An 18,994-nucleotide genomic window follows, 5' to 3' on the forward strand; every position below is an offset into this window, starting at 1 on the left:
ATGTAACTTCATGTTATGTGGAGCTATAGGAATGGTTGTATGCAGGTTACCTCTCTTTACAATGTGTGCTTGTAGCGCTGATGGACACTATGTCTTATTTGATCGCTCTAATAAATGTAGCCGTGAAAGCTAACTGTTTGGCTCCCGTGGTGCTGTTAAACATGTGTGATAAGAGCAAATTAAGTGAACGGATGTGTTGGGGGGCCGCAGAAATCTTTGAGCTATGCAAGTGGGCAGCGAAGTGGAAAAGGTTGGGAATGGCTGTAATTAAAATAGCCTACTATTAATCCTCTTATTGGCTTATATATATATATATATATATATATATATATATATATATATATATATATATATATAATAAGAGGATGTATATATATATACGTGTTGTAAAGATAATTAATGCCTACACATGTTTACACAATGAGTTTATGGCATTTGCCATCTTTGCATAACACTACTGTATACCCATCATCTTGGATTGTTGACAGATGGAATGTGGCTTCCAGACAGGATACAGTATATTTACTGACAATGGATTGTTATATCTACACAACTTACTGTATACATTAAGGACTATCTGATGTCTGTCTATTATTAGGGTCGATCTGATGTCTGTTCAATATCTATCTGATGCCTGTCTGATGTTACATTTACATTTAGTCATTTAGCAGATGCTCTTATCCAGAGCGACTTACAGTAAGTACAGAGACATTCCCCCGAGGCAAGTAGGGTGAAGTGCCTTGCCCAAGGACACAACGTCATTTTGGCACGGGAATCGAGCCGGCAACCTTCTGATTAAGAGCCTGATTAATGTTAAGGTTGATCTGATGTCTGTTCAATATCTATGTGATGCCTGTCTGATGTTAGGGTCTATCTGATGTCCTTGTCTCTGCTGCTCTCCAGGTTAACGGCAAGAACCTCTCCAAGACCAGCCACGATGAGGCAGTGGAGGCCTTCCGTAGCGCCAAGGACCCCATCGTGGTGCAAGTCCTCAGGCGTAACCCCCCTGGCGCCCGCGGGCCCCCTCAGGAAGTCCTGGTGGTGGACGTTTGCACCCAGACCGACATCACCTTCGAACACATCATGGCGCTGGCCAAGCTCCGCCCTACCACCCCTCCCGTGCCTGACATCTGCCCCTTCCTCCTCTCTGACAGGTATGTAGATGGAAGATGCGGTTTAAACTCACAGCGTCCTGTTTCTGTTATTACTGCACAGAAATGTTATCAGAAGCATAGCATGCTCAGAGGATTTCAAGAAACACCACAAAGCTATGTTTATGTTGTTGTAATAATTTATTCAGCATTATTTAATCCAACTTTAATCTTTAATCCAAACCAATTATGTGGATTTGGAACCTACAACCTCTTGATTTGCATTCATACGCTCTGACTACACACCACACCACTGAGCTATAACCATCCTCTAAAGAGTTGACCCTGTAGGTGGGATTGACATTTAAGATTCACAACAGAGTCTCATCTAATGTCATCCTGGGGTTTCCTCGACAACAAAAAAGAAAGTACATTATTTTCTCTTCCTGGGTTTTGTTCATATTCTATTCATCTCAAAGGAGAAGCTAACTGTGAACAAGACAAAGTTTAGCTGAGGAATATCTGGGTTTCTTCTCCAGGGAACGATACATTGGAACATTATGTATTCAGAGGCTTCTTTTACACAGCGCTGCAAAGTTAATTGAGACGATCTTGTAAAGGAGGGTGTGTATTAATAGATAATTAATTCCACCAACATCCCATGGATAATAGATTGTCTTGAATTCATTTTAATTTGGCTGGATTACATTTAGAGCTCCTGCTGTCATTCACAGATCAGATGTGTATAACCCTGCCATAATGTGTTCATTTAGTATACACTTTTATCCCAAGCAATGTACACAGGGGGATTCAAACCAGCACCCTCTTGATCTAGTGCCAAATTCTCTACCACAGAGCTATCCAATAACGGAATGCCATGATGAATGTGTGGCACAATGATGTTGTGTGGCACAAACAGACAGAACATGGGTGACCAGCCACAAGTGTTCAGTGACTCCACACACCACCTGACCCTTACATGATCCTATGTTCATGTATGTTCTCTTGACCATAACTCTGCACAACCACCCACAAGCCATGTTTGTAATAATTGTGGCTGCTTGGCATATCCATTTGGTTTCATGGAAGGTTTACAAGGTGATTAAACCAAATGGGTCTAATAAAATCTGAGGCAACATAGCCCAGTGTTCGTTCACAGGCTAGTTATAGCCCTAGGCCGGCTCCAAATGTAATCAATGTGTCCCATAAAACACACATTCTCCTGTCTTCATCTGTGATCAGGTGCGCAGGCCAAGATACATCACATTTTATAGATACAACAAATGTTTTGTTTCCCCCTCTTTGAGACAAAGACCGTAAAGTCTAGTAATTGTGTGCCATGCTCACATACTCTCAAAGATGTTACGATGTGTAATATTGTTATGCCCAGAGTATAAAGCATTTGGACGTTTACCAAGCCAATTTTGTCACCATGAAAGTGATTTGGGAGAGAAAAGGGTTTGAATGTGATAGTTGTAAATGAAAAGGATGCACTTCAGAATAATAGCAGAATAAAGTTTAACAGTATGATCAAGTCAATGTTGTGAGCAAATATTATTGTGAAATTACCTTCCTACCATGCACAAATAAGAATGTTTTTTGCAACAATATTAGATCTGTAAAATATTTTCCTCTGCGGTTTTGGCTGAAGTTTACAAAGACAAAACGATGAGTGAAGTGTTGAGTGTATTAAATGACTGAATAGGCAATGATTAATATGAGGGAGAGCGTTTATCACCCAGACAGAACTACTGCTGAAAGCACTTGACAGGCCCTTTCTTCCTGTCTGCCTAGCAGACATAGTTACTGTACAAGACAAAGGGAAGGATTCCCTTGCTGTCACTTCCCCCATGTGTGAGAGCGATTGTGTTTTAGCAAAACCTCCTCTTATAATCTTTCTGTCTCTCTCTTTCTCACTGTCTTCTCCCTCTAACTCTCTGCTTCTCTCCATCTTTATCTCTCTTTCTCTCTCCATCTCCCTTCCCCCCATTGCCTCTACTCCTCCCCACCTCTCTCTCTCTGTTTCCCTCCACCCCCCCCCCCCCCCGCTCTCCCTCTCTCTCGTTCTCCCGGCAGCTGCCACTCTCTCCACACCATGGAACAGGAGTTCTATGAGGGGACAGACTACCTCTCCACCCTGCCAGTGGACGGAGAGAGGACGGAGGAGTTTGAGTACGAGGTAAGGCTTGATCACATCATCCATCACGTGCATTAATAGAAGCTGACACTCTGACACACACATGCACGCACACACACACACGCACATACACACACATACCCAACCCCCACATATTACACGATATCTTCTAAAAGGTCTTTATCAATCAGGGGGGCAGGCCAGTTATAATTGACTCCACAGGATTCTCCCAAGGGAGTGCTGGGACACAGATGAGAGGCCACACACACACGCACACACTTTACTGGACTCCCCATACTGCAGTACTACTTTGGGGCCATATTGATGTGACATTACCATTATATTAATGTCTTAGTGATTACACATCCTCTGGAAATGTTCTTTTAGCAAGATAATTGGTTTACTCACAAAAGGTGTTTGTGAAGATGTGTTAAGCAGGTGTTGAAAAGGAACAAGCTTCAGGTGGTCCTTCCATGAGCACACCACTCTGCCTCCATCTTCATCTGAGCTGAAATAACAGGCAGGTGCTAGGGCTGACTGTTGGCTTAGGCTACTCACACAATCTCTCCCTCCCTCTCTGCTTCTTTCTCACTCACTCACTCACTCCCTCCTTCTCTCTCTCTCTCTCTCTCTCTCTCTCTCTCTCTCTCTCTCTCTCTCTCTCTTTCTCCCTGTTGTGGATGCAGATGAGACAGTCCATGATAAACCGATTCTACACCAACACATAGCTGTTTCGTTCCAGAAACGACGCGCTCTCACACACACACATACACACACACACCCCCCCGCGCGCACTCACACCCCCACTTTCCAGTCTCCTACCCTTTATTCCCAAGTCACTGAGGAGCAGGCAAACTGTGCCAGCCTTTGACTGATGTATGGTGATTACCTTCCCTTTGTTTCATCTGAGAGTGTCTGAGTGCTCCCACCCTCTCCACACGAGCTGTTCTTTCCCCACTCTCAGGAGATTTGCACATCCACTTGTGTCGCCAGGGCTTGCCGTTAAACTTGCACAAATATAATGTATTAAGCTCTATATGCCTCATTTCTATTAACAAATCCTATTATGCTATAAGTGCTTCGGTGCCCGTACCCGCTACATTTCATGCATGGGATGGTGTATTCCACGCTAACGCACCTCCCTTTACCATATGTCAACAGAGGAGGCTGGGGGGTGGTTCTAGTTTGGAGCCAAAAGCCTCTCGCAGAACGAAGCCTGTTCCTTTTTTCACGGCACTCTGAGATCTCAGAAATCACCTCAGCCCTGATTAGAAAGCACAATTCTGGGCTTTTTGCTGTTACATCAAAGGAAACGTCTGAATCGAATCAGATTTTGGAATACACGAGGATATTGGTGGGTTCCTTTGGCCCAGGCTTAGCAGTGAGAGTCAGGGGTCGCTAGTTTTACCAGGAAGAAAGATTAAGAGAAAACACCAACAGTGGAAGACTCAATTGTTCTGTAATCCTCTTTAGATTATTACCTGTCAGTGTTGGCCTCCAAATGGGTTTCCTACACATCTGCAATCTACAGTGCAAGCGCTCAAGTGAACATAAAGAGGCATGAAGATGTTTGTTCCGTGACACAGGGGGACATCAGAGCGTATGTGACCTTGCTCCAGGCTCTAATATACCTCCATTGATACCAGCTCCGGCTCCATCTACCAGTAAACATTGTGCAGCTCTCAGATAGGAGAGCGGCTCTCCCTATTCTCCTCTCTCTCTCTCCCCTTCTGCTCTCTCTGCACTCTACCTCTCTCTGCGCTCTACTCTTTCTCTACTCTCTCCAATCTCTCTCTCTCTCTCTCTACTCTCTCTCTACTCTCTCTCTCTGATTTCTCTCCACTCTCTCTCTAGTCTCTCTCCACTCTACGCTTTCTCAGCTCTCTTATACCGTGCGCCTGCCATCCACACGTTTGTGACTGCTTTTTCAATTACTGCTAATCAAAGGCGCGATTATGATGACAGCATCCAATGCGCTCTGACGGTGGGCGGCAATCCCCCTCTAATCACGCCATCGCGGTCATTAATTTACTGTCAGGCCCCGTCCCCACACAACGCTGCAATCTCTCGCCTCAGAGGCTGAGAGCTCGCCCGGAAAATGGAAAAGCAGAGAGGAAGAGGCGGCTTCCGGAGCAGTGTGAACTTGTGGGCCGGATCAGGAGACAGAGCTCTTATCTGGAATTTGCACCAGCCTGTGTGTGTGTGTGTAAGTGTTTATGTGTGTGGGTTGTGTGTGTGTGTGTGTGTGTGCGGGTGTGTGTTTGGGTTGCCTGTGTCTGTGTGTGTGTTTGCACGCCTCATGTCCGAGTGTCTGTTGAAACGCTTGGACACGTGTGCGTGTTTATGAGTGTGTATCCACTCCTGTGTCCTTCCAGCAGAACTCACTGCCTATATCTTGTGTGCCAGGAAAGAGAAAGAAACATGTGTTGTGGGAAACAGGGCAACCTGGTGTGCTTTCCCTCTCTCTCTCACACACCAACTGTTCCTCCAACACGCTGTAATAACAGCTATCTGTTTTCCCAGTTAATGTACCCACAGGTCTTCTCCAGCTCTCCCAGTCATTAATTAGACAGGAATTTCAGGCTGGTTCACTCATATAGGAATGGCTCTCACACATTCACTTGCCTCAGGAAACACTTGTTAATTCGTTTGGTGTATTTTTAGCTGCGGTATAATTCTTCCAGATATTTGGTTGATGTTTTCATAATGGATGGAATCAAAATCTCCTCAGAAGCCTGTCCATATTTTGAAGATTCAAGATTTTGTCGGCTTGCAGTGTTGCTGTAACGTCTTTGTTCGGTTGATTCCATTATCAGTGGGGGTCTTACGGATCTGATTAGCAAGTAATAGAATACTTATCAGTCACTGAATGATGTTTTCCTTTAGCTTTGTTCGGCTATTCAGCACCAACACCTTTTGTTCCTTTCACATCCAGGGATGGGGTTTGAAGTTGTCATCGGTTCTGAGACAGTCAATTAAAGATCTGAGTTCCTGTCAGGTAGAGTGTGTCAGAAGAGATGACACGACGCAGGCTTGACGATATGCGTTTTTTTCGGACTGTATTCTTCACTATTTTCTTTTTGTGCTGGAGGAGCGCAATTAGGGGCAGCAGTAGGTCCCCAAACCAGGGGGCTCTTTGACAGTCCGTCGGTTACAGGGGACAAAGGGGGAGGAAAGTGGAAGGGTGGGGTGATGAAGGGGTGGATGAGGGAGAGTGGCCAGAGGAGGGAGGGAGAGAGGAGGGCCACACGTATAGCCGGAGCGGAAAGGCACCAGGTGGCTGTCTGTGGCATCTCCAGTGTGAGAGCCTCATCCTCCCTCCTCCATCCTCCACTTTTCCCCCTCACCTCTTTCCCCCATACTTCCTCCCATCCCTTCGGTCTGTGGTCTGCCCGCTCTCCACCTCCCCAAAGAGATGACATGTCTGACACGTGTAACCAGCCAACCCATAGATGTCAGGGGAAGCAATGAATCTCTCTATTTCGTCTCCCAGCCCCCACAGTACCCTCCGGTGCTCACTCACGTCCTCCACCCTCCCTCTTTTACTCCTCCCCCTTCTCCCCTCCTCCCTTCCTCCCCTCCTTCACCTCCTCTTTCAGAGCACCTACAGGAGGAGTTAGTGATGTGTTTCTGCTCTAATGAAGGCTTGGTCGAGAGGCCATTTCACACTTGATTCCCTTCGCCACCCTTGACATGCTGCTGTAGGACTATAGGGAGACAAGCTCTGCTGTTTGTTCATGTTGTTGTTGTGCTTCACGCCTCGATGTTGTCAGAGCAGTGTGTGTTCAACATGAAAGTAAAGCTGTAATTTACCCTGGTTGTCAATGCCCTGTGGCTAATGTATACATTCGAAAATGTATAATACATGAAAATTATGATTATAAGAAACATTGTTTTCGGAAGTTATATGACGGACAGTATAGCACTGCTTTCTTGATGTTATAAGGAGAATACTGTCATTTTGAGTGGTGGTTATTAGGAGATTAGGATTTAATTTCATGGGCTGTTTTGATAACTTTTGCACAATAATAATACATACACTATCCATAAAGACCTGAAGGTGTTAGGTTGTGTTTTAAGAGGCTCATGGGAAATCTGAGGACCAGAGATTTGAAAGTTAATAGAATTGGATTATGCACTAAGAGAAGAGGAATGTTTTAGTGTTTAGGGTTTAGCGTACCTGAGTGAATATTAGCATAATTTTTTACTAAATGTATATTCTAATGTCAGGCAACGTCTCAGTAAGAAAAGCTGAATCCCTCAGACTTTTATCAAAGCACCTCTGATCAGGTGGCTCAGAAAGCGACTTTCAACATCAAACACACAGACCGCTCAGTCAAGCTTCAACCCTCTAAAGTCAATATGCTGCTTGAAAACAACGCATGCTGATATTTCTGGGAGCAGTTTTAGGAGACATAGACATAGACATCGACATACGAGGAGAATACTAATGTGGTAATTGTTCCTGCCTGTGTTGTGAGAGTATTCACAGAATATGAAATTAATTAATGGCAAAATGTAAAAGAAAATGTTAAAACGTTATTCAAATCGTAAAAGGTATCTTAACCGTGCAATACCGTAGCTGGAGTCCTATTTAAAATCATGTTTTTGCTTGTCGCTGACCAACAAACCCTCGCTATCTTTTGACACCAGGAAGTGGAGTTGTGTCGCCTCAACAGCCAGGAGAAGCTGGGCCTGACTCTGTGTTACCGGACAGACGAGGAGGAGGACATGGCCATCTATGTCAGCGAGGTGAGACACTATATGCTGGGCCTGAGGGAACCAGGGTGGGAACAACAGGGGTTAGGTGTATGGTCATCTTTTAACCTCTCTACTCTCTTTGTGCGAGGGCTACTGTGTAGCCTGGTGGATCCAGACTACCCCCCCCCCCACACACACACACACACAAGCTCATATGGATGTGATCTAGGAAGCAAAATAGTCAAGATAGCAAGACAGTCTACTTCCTTAGGGGGCAGTCTCCAGTCTCTGTGAGGCCACCTGATCTTAAAAAAGGTTTTCACTCCTTTGGTTTTCATCAACGTGTGTCATCTTCACTGAGTTTTATAACAAATCTGGAAACTAGTGCTATGTATTGTTTAGATATATTGAATAAAATGTGATTGATGCTCATCAGAAATCTCTGTTTATCCAGTTTGAAGTTTCAAAAATAATCTGTATCATTCTCCACACCATACTACTGTAATTATAACAGTGGCTGAAAATAAATATGTACTGCAGATGTCTCTGAAGAAAAGGCATGAATATTGTCACTTAAAAAGTTATGACATTTCATTTGATTCCACTGCGTGGCTTGACTGGGAATTTACTTTAATATAGTTTATACAGTATATTAAATCGGTTGAATGTGGTACATGAATGCCTTCATTGCACTGACTGAAGAGAAACACAGTGGCAATGGAGAACAGAGATTTTCGTGTGTCTGACCGACACAGTGTAGCAGGCAAGCAGCTTCCAATGTTTGTGCCCGCAGTCAAATGTTTTGGTCCCCCCCCCCTTGTGTTTCTCCCACTTGTTGGCAGCACGTACAGCACAAAGCTTTGTCCACCACTCTGCCCAAGTTGCTCTGCCTTTCGTTTGAAGTCTGTTCTGAGCCGCAAGGTACTCTGCTCTGCTGCGCTGGAGCTGAATACAGATCGCTCCGGTCCGTGCTTCCCGCCTGCTGTCTACTCAAGTGTTCGCTCTATAAAAAGTCGAGCCAAGGAGAGCATGCCGATAAGCTCTCCGTATGTCACTCCATACAAATTGTATTTGAGACGGTGTTTTGTATACTTTGATCTCACGTAAGCACTGGCCATTATTTATGTATTGAACCATGCAGGGTCAGATAACTTCAGTTGACCTGTTAGCTTTGCAGTGGATTGAGAGCCTGTGTCATGCACTAAACCAAACTCGCATCAACCAATAACTGTTAAAAGTATCTGTAGTATTCCTAGTATTCATTGAGATTTGTCTGGCTCTCCCTGAGTAGTGCATAGCACAACCAAGACTTCCATGAACAGAGGCTCCTGGGAACAATCTCTGTGTGTATTCTGGGAAAATGTGTCCAAACTTTTGACTGGTAATGTATGTATGTGTGTGTAGCCTATGACTTTTTTCTGTCAAGTCAAAACAAATATGATTCTTCCGGCCCAGTCTAGTGGCCTCATGTCACGTCTAATGAGTGCCTCTGTGTGAAGGACCGGCCTATCATGAAGATGGAATACAGGGGCGCGCCTGCCATCTCCTGAGATCTGCCCTGATTGGACAGAGTGAAACAAACGGCCCCAGACGCCAATTGACTGGTCGTTGAAGGAGTGTCCATGCCTCCTCGTTCAGTATCGTTAGCCCAAGAGAAAGCATGGAGGGGCCGGTGTGCTGTACAGGCTGTGCTTCTAACGTTGTGGTAGAATCCTTCACAAAATATCTGTGGATGGGCGTGGGTTATCCCAACAGGGAAATCAAAGGATACAAGATTCCGACTGGACCACTGCTTGCTCTACTTGTCCCAGACACAGGTGTTGACAAGTTAGTTGCGTTCATTTAGCTGCTAGCGCAGGTAAAAGTGGTCTTGATGGCAGACCAGGCAACTGTCATAACGCTTTCTGACAGCTAAGGTCTTCCTGTAACCCTCAGGCTTCAACTATTCATTATCCATTCTCTTCAAGGGCATGATTCATTTGATCGGTCTAGAAGTGTTATGCTGTACATTTAGTTGATGTATCTTAAATGTCTTTTCTGGAGGTATTTTTTGTTTCTAATATGGTGGAAAGGACACAATTGAAGTACTAATGCAATCATTTGAAACATTTCATCGTTCAAAGCACTGAAGCAACCCGTTTGTCGTCCCTGAACAGGTCGGTCCGAACAGTATCGCAGCCAGAGACGGTCGCATCAGGGAAGGGGACCGCATCTTACAGGTACTGCATCTATATCTGGCCCACCAGCTCTCCTCTCCCACCTCTCATCATCACAGTTGACAATAAACCCTTTTTATTTCCCTCTCCCAGCCATTGTCTCCCTCTACAAGAGCCCATTCATTTTTAATGGCCACACATTAAAGAGGAAACTCAGCCCCCTCTGTGACGGTTAGCGCTGGAGAAATGTCCCCTTGGCTGTTTTAGTTACCGACTCAGCACCTCACGGTCTCTTTAACAGCCTCTTGGTTAGGTATTCTCATCCCTGCCTACCTCCCCCTCCAGCCCCACCCCTGGGGGTCGACTGAGAGGCTACGAGTGTTATTACCCCTCAGTTCCAACCCCAGGTGGGGGTTGGGGCAGGCCCATGACCCTCCTGTTTACCCCCTTAGGAGAGCTTTTTGCTTCATGCTGGTGCAACAACACAAACTGCCTCGGCAGTGGCCTGCGTGGGTGATTATTGTATGGGGTGTGATTCGACAGCTCGTTGTAATCTGAAAGTGCAGGTGGTGGCTTGGGAGAGGTGGTGTCAGGGAGAGCTGCAGGGGATGGAAGGCCCTGAGAGAGACGGGGAACAATGCTTGAGTGGAGCTTGTAGAAGCAGTTACTTCAAGTAGAGGCCTTTCACAGCTCTGCACTGGTGTTGGGATTTCAGAGCATATTTGAAAGAGCGTGTGTCAGAATGGTTTCTATAAAGGAAATTAGCAAAGTAGAAAAGTTCATCTTGTGATGATAGGTCTAATAGGGCTGATGCGACAGACAGGTGAGGCTACAGAGACAGTCATTATGTCTGCAGCCAGGGGCATGGCAGTGTAAGCGGTGTTTGGCGAGAGATAATGCCAGGCTCCACTCTAATTGTCTGCTGGGGTGTGTGTGCTGTGACTGATTGGGGCAGAGCACCAGAGGAGGGGGTGTTGCAGAAGCAGAGGCCGGCCAACACCCCAACACTATTATCCCCCAATGACAGCCCCATTACTCTGCCTACAAAAAGATGGACGCCCCCTGTCAGTGGCCAGTTAATTGTGTGCCTAGATGTATGAATGTTGCCGGATGCTTTCGTTGCAGAGACAGGGGCTTCTGCCAGACCACTGCCCTGCTTATAATCAATTCTCAGTCCAGCGTCTTTCAATAAAACAACCAAAACTGTGTGGACCCGTAGCACATGCTTACTGTATCGTGCAATGGGTGATTGTTTGTGTGTGTGTGTTGTTCTCCTCAGATTAATGGTCAGGACGTGCAGGACAGAGAGGAAGCTGTGGCCATGCTCTCCAGTGAGGACTGCAGGAACATCCTGCTGTTGGTGGCCAGACCTGAGATGCAGGTGAGTGTGGAGCAGGAGATCGCCAGACTCTCGTGACCAGACCACCGGCATGCCTACTGTGCGGGTCGGCCATCAGATGTCCGTGATCTGATGCAAAGCAGTCTTTCAGATGCGATCAATGTGACACAGTGTGGTTTAGAAGGGTGATTGTAACCCACAGCCAGGGCTTTTAGGTCAAAACACAAATGCCATTGGTCCTCAAGTGGAGCCCTGTGCTCAGAGTAAACATGGCCAGGTTGTGACCCCACCTGCCCCACTGCCCCCCCCTCCTCCCACCCCCTGCCCACCGTGGTGAGACAGGGCCATGGCTGAGACATATCGTAATGTTTTATTTTTATGTAGCTGCGCTGTAATTGACTTCCAACGGTGAGCCATAAAATCTAATGGCATGCTAATACGGAGTGAGTTCAGGCCCAAGGCCACACTGGCTGTTCTGAGGAGAGAACACTGAGTGTGTTCCAGCTAGTCGCCATTACAGACCCCCCCCCCCCCCCCCTCCTTTCTCCTTTGTGATTAAAGACATATTTCGTAAACCTGAAGCTTCGAATATGGATCCCATTTGGTTTGAGTCGAACAAAGAACTGATGGATGACACTAAGGAACAGGGTCAAAGGTCAAGATGTGATGTCCATTAAAATGGATGGACCACACTCTCCAAGTGTATGGCTTTTCAAGGACTGATGTCCCAGGACTATCTAGTGTTCACAAAGCTGTTAAAGCTCTACAGTGTGGGCCGCTTGATCTTTGCTATATGATGTAAGTCATCGTCCTCTTTTCCCCTGTCCATCCTTCTCTCCCTCCTTCTCTTCCTCCTTCTCTCCCTCCTTCTCTCCCTCCTTCTCTCCCTCCTTCTCTCCCTCCTTCTCTCCCTCCCTCCATGTGAACCGTAGCTGGAGGAGGCCTGGCTGGATGATGAGCACAGTGAGTTCCTGGAGCAGTTGAAGATGGAGATGCTGGAGGAGCAGCAGAGGGAGGAGATGGAGCTTGTCGCCCTGCAGGAGGAACAGGAGCACGACCAGGTCGAACACGCACACACACTCATCCACACAAACACACACACACGCATACATACACACACAGTCACATGTACACACACACACCTAAAAACATCTGAATTCCAAGCTAAAATACTAATGTATATGTACTAATTATATTTTTCTGACCTGAGGCATAATGTGCATCATTGAATTGCCTCAAATGGTGAAATCAATTCAGGGCATAAGTAACTGTTAAAATCATAAGTTACTTCAATACGTCAAAAAATAGGGCTGTTTGAAATAATTACTAGTCTGGAGCACTTGTATATCAAATCAAACTCTGTATTGATGTTCTCAAATCTAGCGAAAACATGCAATGCCCTTTGAAATATGAATATAGTGCATGAATATGGATGGGTGAGCCTTGTAAATTCCAAACATCGGCAATAATTTACAATTTTGTGTTTTGTCGAGAGATTAGCATATTATAAAATGGGTGGAAATAGAAGTTCAAAGTCGGTAAAGCATTGCAGAGAAATTGAAGTGATTCCCAAAGCAGTAGACTGGTATTACAGAAGTCCACCAGAGGGGAGAGAACCCCAGGAGGAAAGCGCTGGAACTGGTGTTCCTCAGAAAATCCCATCTAGCTATGAATATCATTGACATTGTTCTGGATTTACACTTTATGTTGTGTTGGATTCCAGACACAGGCAGCACAGTCACACTCTCAGCCAAAGAAAAACCTTCAGAAGCAGTGAAGCTTTGATCTGTAATATCATGAATGCCTTTCAAGAACTCATCAGATTTCTCTCTTTTTTCCGTAGACAAAAGAGGAGGACGACCTGATAACAGACACAGCCACCTGTTCCTTTCTTACTCAGGACAAGGACAGAGGGGGGGGGCTTAGGAACAGAGGCCCAAGCTCCGAGCAAGATGTCCTGGCCCAGATTCAGCGCAGGCTGTCCCAGTGCCTGAGAGACACACACAGCCGGGACACGCACATCCTAGAGGAGGAGGAGGAAGAGGAGGAGACGGAGGGCGACCGTTTCCAGCAGCTGCTGGAGCTGAAGTGTCAGATCCGGAACAGCGGTGAGTACGACCTGTTCTACAGCCGCCGCAGTACCATCGAGTGCAGCCTGGGGGAGCCAGTGGGCGTGCAACACGAGCTACGCATGCTCAACGACGAACTGCGCAGCATTGAGCTGGAGTGCCAGAACATCATGCAGGCCCACAAGCTTCGGAAGGGCCAGGGTGACCAGCACCAGGGACCCCAGGCTGGCCGGCCCATGCCCCCCTCCAAGGACCCCCTCCAGGGGGGTGTCCCCCAAAGCAGGGGTAAGCTGGTGGACATCAAGGAGCGTCCGGAGAAGTCGGACAAGGACAGCTCCAGTGCGTACAACACCGCGGAGAGCTCGCGGAGCACTCCCCTGGCCATGGACCGCTCCCCGGAGCACTCGCTGCAGAGGAGGATGGTGGCCATCACCAACCAGAGGAACCTGCGCAGCACCAGCCGGCTGGCGGGCGGCCTTTCCCCCAGCCCAAGCCCCAGCCCCAGCCCCAGCCCTTCCCACCAGCGCACCCCCGTCCCAGGCAAGAGCAGCAGCCCGGACCACAGCAACCCCTCCGAGTCGGACCAGACGGCCCAGGCGGAGGAGGGGAGGATGATGGTCCCCTCCAGGGGCTCCCAGATCCCCTACCTGTCCCCATCCCACAGCTCCCAGCACAGGCAGGCCAATGGCTCCATCCCAGCCCACGCGCGCCACTACCAGAGCTACATGCAGCTGATCCAGCAGCGTTCGGCCGTGGAGTACGCCCAGAGCCAGCTCAGCCTGCTCAGCGTCTGCAAGGAGCCCCAGCGGCCCGCCAACGAGCCCAAGATGGAGTGGAAGGTGAAGATCCGCAGCGACGGCACGCGCTACATCACCAAGAGGCCCGTGAGGGACAAGATCCTCCGCGAGCGCGCCCTCAAGATCAAGGAGGAGCGCAGCGGGGGGATGACCACGGACGACGACGCAATGAGCGAGATGAAGATGGGGAGGTACTGGAGCAAGGAGGAGAGGAAGCAGCATTTGATGAGAGCCAAGGAGCAGAGGAGGAGGAGGGAGTTTATGCAGAGGAGCAGGTTGGAGAGCCTGAGGGAGAGCCCGCAGAGCAGCAGCGAAGGACGGAAGGAGGTCAGCATCATCGAGCTGAGCCACAAGAAGATGATGAAGAAACGCAACAAGAAGATCCTGGACAACTGGATGACTATACAAGAGCTGATGACACACGGGGCAAAAGCCCCCGAGGGCGCTAAGGTCCACAACGCCTTTCTCTCAGTCACTACTGTATAATAGTAAAACAAACACACACAATCTACCCCATGTGGTATATAATATACTTGCCTCGTTCAATGTGGCGTTTTTATGCGGACATTAGGAATATTTTTCACACTTTGTAACCCGAAAAAAGCATTTTGTAAAGAATTTACCAATGGTTTTTTGTCATGGCTTTTTTTAATGTTTTCATTCTTTTTTCCATATCTCAGTATTTCATAAAACACTTTTGTATGAAATGATTGAGCAATTATTTTTCTTGGTTCAACCTAAATGTATATCTTTACAATTATTTTCATACTTTGGTTCGGTTTAACCCTTATCCCCAAGTAACCAGATGTTTTAATTTGAATGTATAGAGACATATTCAGACCAGAATGATTCAGATGTTCCGGTACACCAGACAGCTTCTATATTTCTACAATCTCCTTGCTACAATAACTTTCTTCCGCTTGTGACCTTTCATCACACATACGGCACAGACAGTGACACTAACAGCAGTTTAAGGTTTACAACTCCAACAACAGTTTACGGCAACACACAAGCCAAAAATACACTGCTTTGACAAGGTAACATATATTTAGTGTATGACACGCCGTTTGTAAGGAAAGCCTAGTAGTACAATATGACAACATGGTGAATGACTACACAGTGAGATAATGTTCGACTCTGTATTCATTACAAACATACAGAAGAGGTTGAATGATAATGTAATGGTATACCCTGCACTCTACCTTCATTGCATTGATTATGTTGATGATTATTTTATTTTTGTACTAACCGTACTTATTGCATAATGTTACCCAACATAGCCTTAACAGTTCTTTGATTGAAAAATTCATTGACCTCATTTTGGGCAACCTGGCTTTACAAATATGACCAATCCTTAGAAGTCAGGATATTACTTAACATCAATAAAACATACTTAATACTTTCAAATACAGGATTTAGAAAGAAAATAATACACGTTATGTTATGTGCCACCCATTAAAATCTCCCATACAATGATTAACAATTAAGTACCCACTTAGATGATGCAACTTAGCTTTCATTACACTTTCAGCACATATTAAAATAGTTAAATCAAGTATCCATCTAAATGCATACATGCCTGTCAGGTTAGGTGTACAGCATATACTTGTTTCATAAATGCCTCATTTTCAGTGAAATAATGTAAATTCCAATTAAATCCCTGTATTTGTTTCAAGTCAATGTCAATGGTCTTACTTCAAGTAATATGTAGATGGAACATTTGTAGCCAGGTAAATGTGTGGTAATTGTGATAATTGAAAAAATAAATCTGAATAAATTATTGTTTTTTTTCTTTAAAAAGTCTCTGCATTCATGTGTTAACTATTCTGACCTCTCTGATTGGCTGTTAGTTCAATTCACCATAGGAAAGTGTGTTTTGTGTTATTGTGTGTCCTCCAAAAAAGAAAAGAACTCCTTCATCAGAGAAACGTTTCTACCTTGGAAGGTTTTGTCTCACAGGAAACGCATGAACTGAAACGGAAGACAAATTCAATTAAAGTCTCCTTCCACTCGAATTGCTCTCTGTTCATTAAAATATACCAACCACTAAATCATTTCAGTGGGCTTGTCATAAGCATGGGAAGGCTGATGGGATAGTTGGGATAACTATATTATATATTATCTTATGAAAGGCTTGCCGTGTCTGTAGTTGACAGTGGACTGTCACTGTCTTGACTTTTGTTATACTTGAGGATTTTTAGTTAATTGAATATGTGCTATATTCTCTTTTTAGGAAACATTGAGCCAGCTACAGTATATGATCACAATAGACTAAACTAAAACCTAGTTACAATGGGAATTACAGGAAGGGATTGTCAAATGAAAGTGACCCAATTTGCCCTAAAAGTGTACATAGGTAAGCCGAGTAGAGAATGTATTGTATGTATGTATTGTGTCATACCCATAATAATCCATGAGTAAAGACCAACATTATTTACCTTGAAAGTCATAGTGCACGTGGCTACCTTTGAGGAAGCTGTTGTTTGATACAAAAGCAGAGTATCCTCACACAGCTACTACGTAAGCCTCTTATATAAGCTTCCTGCAATGTATGGTCTGCTCAGTGATGCAAAAGTGGTGAACATGTTTCTCATTGAGGATGACATTGAGATGAGCAAGACCTGTCCTCCCTTGTTATGAATGGCTCATTCCAGACCCAGTCCAGTGCACTTTAAATCATTTCCATTTACACAACGACGAGAACAAAGGTTTAGCCAGTGTGTGAAATGTTGACTCCCACTGACCTAAAACTCAATTTCCTGTTCTTCTATTTTGGTCATTTTAATTGTGTATGCAGATAGGCCATTAATATCATATTTGAATGACATAGAAGTTGTTTGGGTTGCACCAACTGATAGCCTCGGCTCCAGATAATTAAGTCCATTCCAGAGCCCTGGAAAGATCTGGTCAGGTGTAATTAAAAGTGAGCCTGTGACAGCGGTGGCATTTGTCAGAGCCATCCAGAAGTTCGAATACCAGTCCTGACAGAAATGTCAAGCAGATAGCAGAACCCATCGCTTCTGCTCGCTGCTCTCTCTCTCTCTCTCTCTCTCTCTCTCTCTCTCTCTCTCTCTCTCTCTCTCTCTCTCTCTCTCTCTCTCTCTTTCTCTCCCCCCTTCTTCTCTTTCTCTCTCTCTCTCTCTCTCTCTCTCTCTCTCTCTCTCTCTCTCTCTCTCTCTCTCTCACATGCATAAACGTACATTCGCTACTGCATTTCTCCATTATGAATGTTGGCTGATAACCTTTAGGATTTCCTGAACAGCAAAAACTACAAATTTTCTCTCATTATCCAGCGAGAGGGGCTGATGTTTATGAATGCCTAAATCTCTTGAACATGGGATGGTGACAAACCTCGTTGCTACGATGTATCTCCCAGTGGCCTAGTGGCTGGCTCTATGGGTTGAATGAGGCCTGTAACAAACTGGTAATTGCCCCAGATGATGTGCCTCTTGATGTCACTGTGGATACTGATGGCAGCTGTAGCAACAGTGTCATGGTAATGGGTTCTGTTCAGCCGCTTTGCTGAGCCAACACACGACAGTGTGCCAATCAAATAGATTGAAGTCAAATAGCTCTAGCAAGTGTCATTGTATATTTTAGGGGGAGTTTGTGTGTTTCATTTCTTGTTTACAAGGTATATGAGGACTCAGAGGACTCCAGGGGGGGCATCCTGTGGTCATGACTCAACCAGTGATCCTCAACTGAAATATGTGCATCCCGACTGGTATGTAAAAAAATATCTAAATGTTGTTTCATTTGAAATGTGAAAATTGGCTCAAGAATTTCCAGTTTCTTCCTGTGTTCCAAATCATCTATTTCTCTTGTAAATGATTATCATTAGAAAGAAACGACTGGGGTATCTATTTTCATCAACAACAGCAGCATCGCTCAGTTTTCTGTCTGATTATCCCGCTGACCCGCCCATGGGAGACAGTTGTGCCCAGAAGGCCACAATCTCGCTCTTTCTGTGAGCAGTGATCCTTTTGTTATTTAGCTACCTGTGGATCAATGGCTTAGCAACACTGATCCTTCCATCAGTTTCAGCTGCGTTGAATCTGTCAAGAATAAAACAAAACCAGTTTCTTCCTAGGGTGAAGTGCTTTTCAATAACAGCTTGAAAACAGCCCACAATTGACTTTGGTACTACACGTAATCACGTGTAGTGAGACTAAATACTTTTTTCACAAAACGCTATTTCAGTGTCTACCATGCCTAATTAGGAGGCCTTGTATGCTACTGTATGCTATGTGGTGTTACTTTTGGCCAAAGAGTATATACAAATAAAAATAAAACAATCAGCAAAAGAACTCATCTTGTCCAAAGCTATCTTTTTCATATTGCTTCAGGCAGGCTTGAAATGTGTCAAAAGTGTCAAAAGCAGGAAATAACTGGCCCAGACTGTTTCCATTGATATTTCTATGTGGTGTTCATTCATAGTATGACACCCATCATTACCACAGTGCCGTTATGTTCCCCATATCTGACAGCAGGTCCAAGCAGCCCGACACTTCAATAAAAGAGTGGTTAGCATGTATGCTGGCCCAGATTTCCATCTGTTCAGTGATCAATTTATGCACACACTGTAGAGCCTCTCCAGGAAGGGCATACCATTACTATAAGGTATTTTACAGGTTAAAGTTTTCAAATTTGTTACAGGTACATTGGAGTCTTAAACCAATGAGCTGCTATTCTTATCAACAATGT

At 45.3% G+C, this 18,994-nt stretch overlaps 1 protein-coding gene across 2 annotated transcripts in view; it reads left to right on the top strand.

Annotated features, from left to right (window-relative positions):
* The window catches only part of LOC136942142 (PDZ domain-containing RING finger protein 4-like), a 39,616-nt gene extending 24,840 nt beyond the window's left edge, over positions 1-14,776 (top strand). Inside the window, exons 2-8 of one of the 2 annotated variants that reach the window (XM_067234935.1) lie at positions 904-1,154; positions 3,168-3,270; positions 7,882-7,980; positions 10,086-10,148; positions 11,365-11,466; positions 12,357-12,485; positions 13,268-14,776. In XM_067234935.1, coding sequence (XP_067091036.1) covers positions 904-1,154; positions 3,168-3,270; positions 7,882-7,980; positions 10,086-10,148; positions 11,365-11,466; positions 12,357-12,485; positions 13,268-14,776 — 2,256 coding nt within the window. The remainder of the gene's footprint in view (positions 1-903; positions 1,155-3,167; positions 3,271-7,881; positions 7,981-10,085; positions 10,149-11,364; positions 11,467-12,356; positions 12,486-13,267) is intronic. The other variant, XM_067234936.1, reaches the window with a different exon arrangement.
* The last annotated feature ends 4,218 nt before the right edge of the window (positions 14,777-18,994 follow it).

This window comes from Osmerus mordax, chromosome 4 (genome assembly GCF_038355195.1).
Source record: "Osmerus mordax isolate fOsmMor3 chromosome 4, fOsmMor3.pri, whole genome shotgun sequence".
NCBI classification, from domain to species: Eukaryota; Metazoa; Chordata; class Actinopteri; order Osmeriformes; family Osmeridae; genus Osmerus; species Osmerus mordax.